This window comes from Cyprinodon variegatus, unplaced genomic scaffold (assembly GCF_000732505.1).
Source record: "Cyprinodon variegatus isolate N-32 unplaced genomic scaffold, C_variegatus-1.0 Scaffold789, whole genome shotgun sequence".
NCBI lineage: Eukaryota > Metazoa > Chordata > Actinopteri > Cyprinodontiformes > Cyprinodontidae > Cyprinodon > Cyprinodon variegatus.
The window spans coordinates 7,733-19,498 of NW_015151242.1; the positions used below are offsets into that span (position 1 = coordinate 7,733).

An 11,766-nucleotide genomic window follows, 5' to 3' on the forward strand; every position below is an offset into this window, starting at 1 on the left:
TCATCGCATTCCATGTGTTGTCATGACATCACAATGTTGCTATGGTGATGTAGAAAAAAGTTACTTAGCAGTGGAGAGTTGTTGCTTTGTTCCAGAGAACAAGTTTGTAAGTAAGCATCAGACATAATTAAAAAGGCAATTAAAGAAGAATTCTTCTGAAACAAACGTGTTGTTTCATAGTGTTAAATAATATTAGTAAACATTAATCACCTTTTACTGAAAACAACGCTTAAGGTGAGTGGAAAATGAACTTCAGGTAGCAACAGAAAGTCATTATTATGTTTGGAGGATTTCCGCCAGGAGGCGCTAATGCAACACAGCATATCCTGATCAGCCAAAGGAAGCGCAGTAGAAGAGGCTACTTCCTGCCGTCAGCTCTGCTGTTTACACTAAAAACTAGATCAGGTAAGACATTTCTACCTACCTAACGCTCTTTCCAGGTTTCTTAATTATGAACGTAATATATTTATTTTGGTGAGAATTTCTACAACAGTGTTGATTCCTTGTAAATAATCAAACAGTAAAAACGTCTCCTAATGTTGCGTTTGACACCTTGATTTTATTTAAAACACGGTAAAGTAGCACCTGAACAGGTGAGGTAGTTAAAAACGGGCCTCTTCTGCTGCTAACGCTGTTAGCCGAAACAATGTTGTTGATTTATATGACCTGAGCCCTAAAAAGTGTTTATTTTCACGCAAGTATTTCAAGCTTTACAGTCACACAATCGTTTCACCATAAAAAACAAACAAACAAAATAACAACAAAACACATTAACCAGTTGATTTTGGTGGTATATTTAAGGTTTAGGTTTGGAACTCCTGAATGAATGCTTCGAAACTAATAGTAATCCACTCATTCTGAATCTGAAAACAAAGAGGAGCAAACTGAAACAAAAACCTTTCCACTTCTGTGGGAATATGGAGACAGAAGAGCACAGAGTGTTTGTTAAACATCTGCTAGAATAAAGACCTTCCTCTGCCATAAGCTCCACCAGATTGCATCTGCAAATCCTCACTAACCCAGACTGACGCTCATCACTGGCCCTGATCACTGATGCCAACAGGATCCGCTTTCTTAGAGTTTTGAAAACAAGCAACTATAGAAAAAAAAACTGAATCATAAATACTAATTTTGTGGCAAATTTCTGATTCTCTCTTTTTTGTATAAAGTAAAAACAGTTTTTGCTTCTCATTTCTCTTTAAGAACCAGATTATTGAGGAAGAATAATTGGCCCAAGAATAAAAGCAGTACAACTTAAATCGTTATAAGTAAAAATCTTCCTCAAATTCAAAGAAATTTCGTTTGGTAAGATCAGTTTTTCACCTTAAGCCTTAAAAGAGAGAAGGACTTCTTCTCTAAAGGATAGTTTAGGGAAATGGTAAAATAAACATCCATATTAATCATACAATTAATAACATAGAAATAAAATAAACGTTGATCTGCTGAGGAAACTTCAGTTTCAGCAGCAGGGGAAGGTAAACAGGCACCAATTTTAAGAGGAATACATAAATGAAAAAAAAAAATGACTCACTATGAATCCAAGATAAAAAAAAAGGATTTTGACTTTGAATTACCTTTAAAATAAACATTTTAAATAATGAATAAAGTGTAATTAAAATGTACGTGTTTTCATGCATTGTGGGTCCCATTTTCTGGAACAAATAGGATGCTGTGGGGACAGGCTGTTCCTAATGGGGTCTATGGAAGGACTGTTTTTGACTCACAGGTCAAGTTTAGGACTAAGGTCGGAATTGAGTTTAGGTTAGGATTAGGTATGAACCCGTAATGGTTAGGTTTAGGGGTTTGGGTCATAGGCTGGAGAAATTAAAGGAAGTCAATGGAAAGGCCCTCCAAAGACAGTTAGACAAGTGTTTGTTCACACACACATACTGCATACTGCCTTTGTTTGCATGACTTTCGGAGACATTTCATTTAAATACATTCAAATCATACGCCTAATTCTATAACCAACATATGCCTAACCCTAACCCCAACTCAAAGAAGAAAACTTTATCATTTGGGGACCCGATGCATGTTCCCATTTGGACCAATTTGCACCTGTATCGATATCAATATCGATATTTGACAATACACCACCCCCAGTTCTAGCTCACACACACACACAATTGACCTCCAATTGACTTCCATTAATTTTTAACCCATTTTTACAGTCTAACTGTGAACCTAACCCTAATTCTCAATTAAACTCAATTCACACCATAAACCTAACACCTGAGCCAGTAAAACAGCATTTGTACCCATGCGGACCAGACATTGGACCCCAATAGAGGACACGGTCCCCACGATGTGCGAAGATTTATTCTAAAGGGTTCCCATCGTGTAATAATTGTGTTATTTGCAAAGCAAAAAGCACTGAGGTATGATTGTGGTTAGGGCTGCTCCTGACGGTTAATTTGCAAATCGATTAATCTGTTTACACACACACATTACTGTTCTGATTATTAATCGGATAGCCAAACATTTCTTAAAGAAGAGTTGTTACGAAATTTGACCCAGTGAAATTCAAACTTTTCTGTTTGAGGAGTTCTGGATAGAGCGTATTGGCAGATGAAAAAATGTTAATGTTAATTGCAAAAGGTGTATATATATATATATATATATATATATATATATATATAATCTTTTTTTTTTACAATCTTGGTATAATTACTGTCCTAAATTTGGTCGCTCTTTCAGCTAAAGGTACGTTTCAGAGTCTAAATACTCCATTTAACTCCCTGCAGTTCAGTTGTATATACTCCCAATTCATCACATTTCTTCTTAAGCCTAGAAGGACTTTTCGTGTTCATCACCTACTTCCAGCACAGACACTGGCCGTTTGCTGCTGCATTTCCCCACTTTGATGCACTCTGCCTGATGGACTTCTCTGATGTACCACCACCCCCCTTCCACCTCCCACAGATAGCCTTAAAACCTCCCGCCATAAAAACAGCTTCTTCCCCTCTGCCATAAGACTCATGAACACCTAACTATATGTCAGACTCTATAACCTGCCCATGCCATTTACACTGCTCTATTTACACACTGCTCTATTTGCACTCCTTGTAAGATGCTATTTTACTTTTTATATTTTATATCCATATTTTTATCTTAAGTGTATATATTAGTCTATTTTATTGCATGCCTTATACCCACAGTGTTTTAGATATTTTTATAATGTTATTTACCTATTCCATATTATATGTTTCATGTTGCACGATTGTACCATAAAAAATTCCTAGTTTGTGAACTCCTTCACTAACAATGGCAATAAACCTGATTCTGATTCTGATTGGGCCCTGGCTAGCTGCCACCTCTCTTTGCTGGGTGCTCTGTTTGCCCCTTGGACTTCTCCCATCTACCACTGTGGTTCCATACTTCATGAAAATGGCACAGCTGACCGCATCATCCTGGTGGAAACCATTATAAACCCCCCAAAATACGAATTGGATATTAACATGTGTCACACACAGGTAGTGGCCATAGAAACATTCAGAAGTCCCTAATCTAAATGAATCTATGCTGGGAATCTTCCTGCTGCTAGCTCCTTCTTTACTGCCTGCTCTATTCGGATAGCACTAATAATGACGACCGCCGACGCACTTCCACTTCCTTCGGATCAAGCCTAAGGCTCGTCTATAAGAAATAGGAGGGAAAGAGTCACTAAAACAGGCTAAAATTAAAAACATTCATCAAGTCAATATCAAAATGTTTTCAGTTTTTAGTGCTAACGGATTCCCCCAACCCATCCAACCAGTTCTTTAAACCATATAATAATTAAGTAACAATATTAACCAACTTTAAACCAGTATCCCATTAAACTATTTGGACAGTGAATTAATAGCAAACTGGCAGTTTCCTGAAAAAAGCTCCACAATAATTATGTTAACCAATTCCAGCTGAAACATTAGCATTAAACAATGCTAATGTTACTTTTAAATTCTTTGTCTTAAATTAAAAATGACTGAGAGAATATTGCTGCTCTGCCTCAGTCCAGAAGGGGGCCCTAAAAGGTCACAAAATGCACATGCATTTGTCTGACTGTTCAGAACGGTTATGTTTCTGTGGTTTAATCTCAATCCTCTTTAAGTATGGACTGGGGTTGGAGTCCCTGCTAATGCCCTGCAAAGCCAGTGAGGATAAACTTGTGAGCAAGAAGCCAGTCCTGCTGTGTTAGAACATTGACTGTTACCCGCCTGGTTAAATGGAAAAGTTAAGTTGTCCCATAATGAAAGGTTGTCTTAAAATCCATCTACTGATTTTCTCTGTTGTCTCTCTCTATCGGTTAGCAGGGATGGCTCAGTGGGGGGCCGTCTTCTCTATAATTGCAGCTCTTGGAGGAGCGGCGCTGTTGGCCTCTGTGCACAAAATTGAGGAAGGACACACAGGAGTGTATTACAGGTGAGTCTGAAGGAAAGTAAGTATTGGGAAAGTTTTTCCAAGGATTTTAACAGTTGAAGAGCAAGGACAGTAATTAACATGAAGGTTCCCCTACATGCTATCTATGCTGTGCTTTAAGGGCTATCAGAACTATGAAAACTAGTGCAGACATGTCTTTCTGAGTGTGATGGATTGATTCCTGCTTTCTGGCACATATTTGAGAACAGGACTAATATTTAGCAGGAAATTCTCTCTTATCTCATTTCAAAGGAAGCTTGTTCATTAAGAATGTCAAATTTTCTGTGTTTAATATTTTGATTCGCTGAACAGCGTAACACAAGTCAATTGAAGCACCACATTTTCTCTGATCTGTGTTTAACTTCTACAAATTTGGACGACTCTGAAAATGATCTGTACTTTTCATCTGTGTTGCTAATATTTAGACAGGGATATAGCTCATAATGTGTTCTACTTGTATCCCAGGGGAGGGGCGCTCCTTACTACCACCAGCGGCCCGGGGTTCCACCTCATGCTTCCATTCATCACCACATACAAGTCTGTACAAGTGAGTAGAACACTGCAAGAAAGGGGCGCCTAAAATCAGGATACAAACATTTAATCTGAGAGACAAGGTGCTCAAAAGCAGAGCAAATATCCATCAGTGCAGCACAATGATTTCATTGTGATTTAAAGATTAAGAGTTGGACACAGTTGTAATAAGCAAACATGTCTTAAAACTTTTGTTTTGTGGTTGAGAAGCCATTCCAACCAGTGTGTTCATCAACATAATGACCATTAGCAGCCTATGTGATTGCTAACGCATTTGCTTTAGCATCACTAGGCATTTCTAGGCATACGCTTTTCCTGATGCCCAATCTCAAACACGCTGTCATATCTACAGAGTATTTCCTTTTCTCCTGGATAGTATTTCTGGGCCTAAGCAGACATTTTTGCTCTGAAGTTGTGGTAGCATGTTACTGCAGTGCGGTGCTTAACAGCTGACTGTGCTGATGCTCTTTGGATTCAATCAGACATACTGAAGCCTTGTTGTCTGTTTCATTGCTAAAACAGGGCAGAAATAATTAGAAAAATTGAAAACCGGCTCTCTGAATTAAAAGCAATAAGTCAGCTAATCAGAATAATAGTGATTCCAGCTGTACTCTGACAGCTTCATCTGTGTTTACGATGTAACTGGGCCGGAGTACGCTGGGATTTTCTGCCAAGGACAGAGTTGTTGGCACAGAAACAAGCAAAAGCTGCAAAGTGTTTTAAATAACTTGTGCTTCTGCCAAAGCAGTTGGCTGCAGCTGTAGGTCTACTGAGCGAAGCCAGTTCCCAGACACACAGTTGGTAGAAGAAAGATGTGTGTTAAAATGATCTCCGTTGAAATGTAAGCTTCAGGGACTAGCAGCAGAGCAGCCTGTTATGTTGCTTCAGGGAGGAAATTTATGACTACTTGGTTCAATGTTTGTTCACACACCGTACTTTGAAGGATCTGTTTCAACAGGCCTATAATACTTTGTGCTTTTATATTTTTCTTTTAGAGATGTTTTCTTTGAATGTCTAACAATCCCCATTATTTATTATATAGTAAATCTGGTTGCAAAATGTTGATAGTTTTACTCCCAGCTCCAGTGTTTGTTGTCTTATCAAAATAATGATCTCAGTAACAGAAAAATCAGAAGCAGAACTTGAGAAAATATTACCCAGAACTTGTGACCATCTGCTTTTTGACCTGCAGACGACCCTGCAGACGGATGAGGTGAAGAATGTCCCATGTGGCACAAGGTGGGTTTCCAGTTCAGGCTGGCTTTAATACATTTATCATGGCTAATGGAGCAAATGTCTACTGTTACATTAAAGGAAAAGTCCGGTAAGCAAGGAATAATCAATGGGTCATTATTTATACCTAAAACGAGTACAATTGCAATGATTTAATGAATTTAGTGTTAATCATTAAATAAATAAAAACAATAATTTTCGTTGCAATCACTGATTACAGGAGCGGCCATTTCTGCCCCAATTATAGTAACACCTCACTACTGACATCTTCCGGCAGTTACGTCATGGTGCGGTAAGCCTAGCACCAATCTCACCAGAGAAACCAAAACCAAATTCACCAGAGCTAAAGTTAAACTAACAATGCCCATGTTCATGGCAGTTGGATGTCGTAATACATTGGGTAAAAGTGAAAAAAAAAAAAGTGTTATTTCACCCTTTGGATTCATGATCCTCTAAGGACGGGTTCATTCGTTGGATTGCCAACTTGAAGAGGGAGGATTTGCCATCGAACTTCTGACCCGAGAAAAAAAAACATGTAATATGTACCCAAAATTTGAAAGAAGAATGTTTTCAAGAGGACTTGGATAATAGTGTGTTGTGACAAACACCAGATACAGCACTGGGTCTGGTAGGTGGCCGTGGTGTTGTTTGAAAAACACGGATTTCTCCAGTAATTCAAATGAAATTACTCTTAATTAAAAACACTTTTCATTTATTAAAAAAAAAGTATCTAATAATTTCATACTTAAAGTACGTTCAGAAGTTTGTATTCTGAATGTGACCGGACTTTTCCTTTAAAACCATAATGTGAACTGACATACCGTAAATCCTCTAATATTGGCCTGTATTTCATTAGCGACCGGGTCTCTAATAATGGCCTGTCTCACTGTTGGCAGAGTTAAATAATGGCCAGACTCGTATACAAGCCGGGGCAATAATTAGAACCAACGAAGTTCCTGGGCAGTCCTCATCAACTTGTGACAGTAACATATAAGTACCACAGGGGGGCAATGTTTGCTAATGAATCCAAGCCATTAGCATGGGAATCCCATCCTTACTCAGAGATTGTTGTGGCCTTACACAATCGTTCTGATCTGAAAGACGTGTGATTACCGGTAGGTCTGGTGGTAACCAGGCAGGATTAAAATTAGAGAATTTCATTGGCCTTCGTTGTTCTGCATTTCCCTTGAAATATATGATACTGGTAGCCTACTTAAAATAAAATTTTGCTGTGATGGCAGAACAGTTTCCATTAATTTTCTTAAAAACTTTGTTTCGCAAGTCAGTTTGACTAAGATTCCACACTGTGTCTTTTTTGCCGTTCAGAAAAATTGCAGCTGCAGGAAGATGTCTGAATAATGTTCTGTATACCGTTATAATAACGGTACTTTTTCAATAAATGAACCTAGTATTTTATAGGTTCAAAGAGATGCAAAATCTAATTTTCATTCATTTCACTGGTAGTCTGTTTTGATCAAATAGAAATAGAGGCCTGCCTCTAATTCTGGCCTCCTTCCAATAATGGCCTGGACCAAGATGTACCTGAGTGAAATAAAGGCCCCGGCCTATATTAGAGGATTTACGGTATAAGCACATCCTCATACATCATTTCATATTTGGTAAAATACTTTTTTATGTACCTCTTTTTTCAGTGGAGGAGTGATGATTTACTTTGACCGCATTGAAGTGGTGAACTACCTCATTCCATCAGCAGGTACTGTGGAAGCAGCCATCTTTTATGGATTCAGAATAAACAGTAATGTCTTGCTCACTCACAATCCTCTGTGTCAGTTCTGTGATATTGGTTCTTCTCCCTCTCCTCTGCAGTATATGACATAGTGAGAAACTTCACAGCAGATTATGACAAAGCTTTGATTTTCAACAAAGTGCACCACGAACTCAACCAGTTTTGCAGCGTTCATTCACTACAAGAAGTCTACATCGGCTTGTTTGGTGAGTAGAGACTCAGATTGAGAACAACTGAGGCAGCAGAAGAAAATTTGATCTCAGTATTCTAGTTTTCTGCTTCAGCCTAATTTTATAGTCTGCCTTTCAAACCATGGTCTGATCCACAATTTTATAGATGTATATGGGACAATTTAATATATTTTAATGTGGGATTATCCACCGAGCAGAAAGGGGGTCCTGTCAACAGGAAGCCGTGGTGAAACTGATCTAATTTAAAACCTGCCCTCAGGAAGGGAAAGTTTGGACAGCCCTAACTGCTTAATCAGCTGCAATCTTACGAGTTTGCTTTTAAAGCTCTCCTTTAACTTGCACGCTGTAACCAGAGATCAATGCTGGAATTCAGAGCTGTGGTTGAGTTTCCGAGCTTGTTGAAATTCTTATGGATTTCACAGCCACTTCTTTTGAATTTTTGGAAATTAGTATTTTTAATCCACCAGAAGCTATTTTCTCACTCCTGGATTTGTTGGTCCTGCCATCCTGTTTTATCTACAGAACTTTTATGCAACGTATAATGCATTATGTCTTCCTGAAGTATTATCGATGCAGATAAACATTTCTGTGCTGAAACCATCCAGGATTTAGACATAGCTGAAGTCTCTTCAGTTCAGTTGTATATACTCCCAATTCATTACACATGTCATAATCATACTGACATATTGGTCAAAGTTTTATTTCAAGACACCTACCTGACTTGAAGAATTCACTCCCCCTGAGCATGTACCAATATTGGACAGTTGCTTTGCTGCAATATTTCATGTAGCGACAGTGGGAAGGAAAACTTTCCTTTAACAGGAGGAAAACTCCAGTAGAACCAGGTTCATCTTAAAATGCTTTCTGCTTGGACTGACCGAGGGTTTGAGCAGACAGAGCCCTTCTAAGTTCTTTTAGTTACTGAAAAAGCAATGCTTCAAATGATTCCTTTTATGCAGCCAAAACATGATTGTTTTCTCATGGATGAACAGAGCTTAACCACTGTCTTTATTTCCATACAGACCAAATTGATGAAAACCTCAAATTAACGCTGCAAGAAGATCTAACATCTATGGCGCCTGGGCTTGTAATACAGGTACAGTAACAACAGTTTCATTTGGATAGGCACTAGATATTTGTATCTCAAATTATTGGAGATACCCAAGATCTCACTCACTAAAACAAAGGATTGCATTTTCATTTTGCTTAATCTGCACAAAATCCATAGTGCATGGGTCTGATGTATTAGTGTCTAAGGTCATATTAATATATGATGTAAAGCCCTTGTTAATAAATAAACGCTGTGGTTTGGACTCTAGCCTGGTTGTAGAGGATGGTTTCTAACCACAAACTAAGCCAGGCCAAAATGAAGTTGGTATTGGGAGATTTGTTTTCGACCTGCACAAAACCCCCAGAGGCTCTGACGGTGGCTGTGGGGCCAGAGGGGGAGTAAGAGAGACTAATTTTTATCGGGGCCTGTCCTAAATAAATGAAGGAATAAAGATGACTGTATGGAAACTGCCTACCAAAGTACATACTATAATAACATAGTATTTCAGCGAGAAGAAAAAGCCAAGGCTTATGAAGCTTATTCCTATTTTGACTCAATATCTAAAGGCTACAATGTCCACGGCGGACGACATTGCAGAGATTAAGCCACAATGTAAACCATATGAAGAATTATAACGTTACATTACCGACACTGCACTGCTTTTAAACTCCTGAACAAGGCTTGTCTCTGTGAGATGAATATGCTGCAGGGTAAGCAATGGCACTTAAGATTAAGATGCCATATTTTTGTACATACCAGAGACCAAAGGGTAGACTCAGAGCGAGCAACAGCCCGTCAGGGAGCGGATGGCGGCAGCCACAGCAAGTCATGCTTAGCATTTTTTTAGAGGGACAAAGACAAGGATTAGACATTTTAAAGGTCTAATGCAAAAGTGAAAACACTGATGTGGATGTTTTCAAGCAGAATTTGCTTAGTGGGGAAGTAAACTGGAAATGCCTTGGTGAAATCGGAGGTCGTGTGTGCTTTTGGAGCAGGCAGCTGGGATTGTGGAACCTGCTGTTTGCATGTATTTAATGCTATTAAATAGCATGTCATGTTTGTCATCTGCATCAGATTGTGGTGCTCACATGTTTGTCAAATTTCACATATAATTGAGGATCACCTGGAGCACTTGCTGAAGGGGCTTGGAGCCTTTTTACTATCCCGTTTCCCTGAACTTTAGCTGTTATGCTAATGCATGATGCTTTTGCATGTTCCTTACTTTTCAACAAATAATGATGGTCATAAGTCAAATTAGTTAATCTTTGGTCAATTTGAAATCTTTTTTCTTATTTGCTGTATCTATTAGCATTGTCAAACAGATATTTTTTATTTGCAGCAGGAGTGAGAGCAGTATTCTTTTCATCCCCTTCGTTGAAACGTTCACCTTCCCTCAGGAGTTGCTGTACACATAAACATAAACACAATTTCACACCCAATTACATGGCAGAGCAGGAGCTTTTCTTGCTGTAAGATTGGGAGAAGAGCATTAAAAAAGAAGCAAATGTTTTTTTATTTATTTATTTATTTTGCACTACTTAAAAAGATCCCAAATACATTTATTTCTGAGTTTAAGCATGTATTATTTATATATATCACTTATTCGTATTTGTTTACTGGATTCCTGATTGCCCGTTGGTAGTGCGGGGTTGAAGTGAAGCCACCAGCCACCATGTTGGTACTCCCTTGTTTGACCGGTAGTGATGTAAACAATATGTGCGCTTCAGCATCAAACAACAATGATGTTTCTTATTTTCAGGGGGACTTAAGACTTTTAAAGTAAAGATAAATTCATCACTTTGACACAAAGTTGCTGTTTCATAGCAAAAGTAGATAAGTTTAACTTACAATAAATAGTCACATCACAGTGCCATTATGAAGTCAATGAAGTCTCTAAATCATATAACATATTATACAAATCCATCACTATAAATCAATGTGTTAATGTAGCACAATAATACAGATGTCCCGAAAGTGCTAAATTGATGATGTACATGTAATATACGTGAATTGATGACATTGTTACGTGCATGCAATAATATATAAGAATTATTACATTGACATTTCACAGTGGAGTACTTTTTATTTACTCCACATCTATTTTCTTGCGTTAGAAACAATGTCAATGGCTACTTTATTCACTAACTTTGATTCAGTCCGAGATAGCCTGAGTAATGTAACGCTACATATTATACTATAGGATACATCGGTGTACATATGGATTTTCTTGGTTAGTTCATCCACTGACTGTGAAATTAGCTATGGAAGGTTTTCCCACAGCCGGCAAACAGCTTGTTTTTGCAGCCAAATGCTACACATGTAGCCATTTTTACTGCCTGTCTCTGTGCGTGTGGGGAGTACCAAGATGGTGGCCGGTGGCTTTACTTTTTTTGGCCAATCATCAATCCAGTTAATAAATAAGACATCAGTGGCATATACAGGTAAAAGCCAGTAATTTAGAATATTTTGAAAAACTCAATTTATTTCAATAATTGCATTCAAAAGGTGTAACTTGTACATTATATTTATTCATTGCACACAGACTGATGCATTCAAATGTTTATTTCATTAAATTTTGATGATTTGAAGCGGCAACAAATGAAAATCCAAAATTC

At 38.1% G+C, this 11,766-nt stretch overlaps 1 protein-coding gene across 2 annotated transcripts in view; it reads left to right on the forward strand.

Moving 5' to 3' along the window:
* The first annotated feature begins 362 nt into the window (after positions 1-362).
* The window catches only part of LOC107098560 (erlin-2), a 23,474-nt gene continuing 12,070 nt past the window's right edge, over positions 363-11,766 (forward strand). The window contains exons 1-7 of one of the 2 annotated variants that reach the window (XM_015396299.1): positions 363-405; positions 4,290-4,401; positions 4,864-4,945; positions 6,122-6,168; positions 7,815-7,876; positions 7,990-8,115; positions 9,123-9,196. In XM_015396299.1, coding sequence (XP_015251785.1) covers positions 4,295-4,401; positions 4,864-4,945; positions 6,122-6,168; positions 7,815-7,876; positions 7,990-8,115; positions 9,123-9,196 — 498 coding nt within the window. In that variant the 5' untranslated portion in view covers positions 363-405; positions 4,290-4,294. The remainder of the gene's footprint in view (positions 406-4,289; positions 4,402-4,863; positions 4,946-6,121; positions 6,169-7,814; positions 7,877-7,989; positions 8,116-9,122; positions 9,197-11,766) is intronic. The other variant, XM_015396300.1, reaches the window with a different exon arrangement.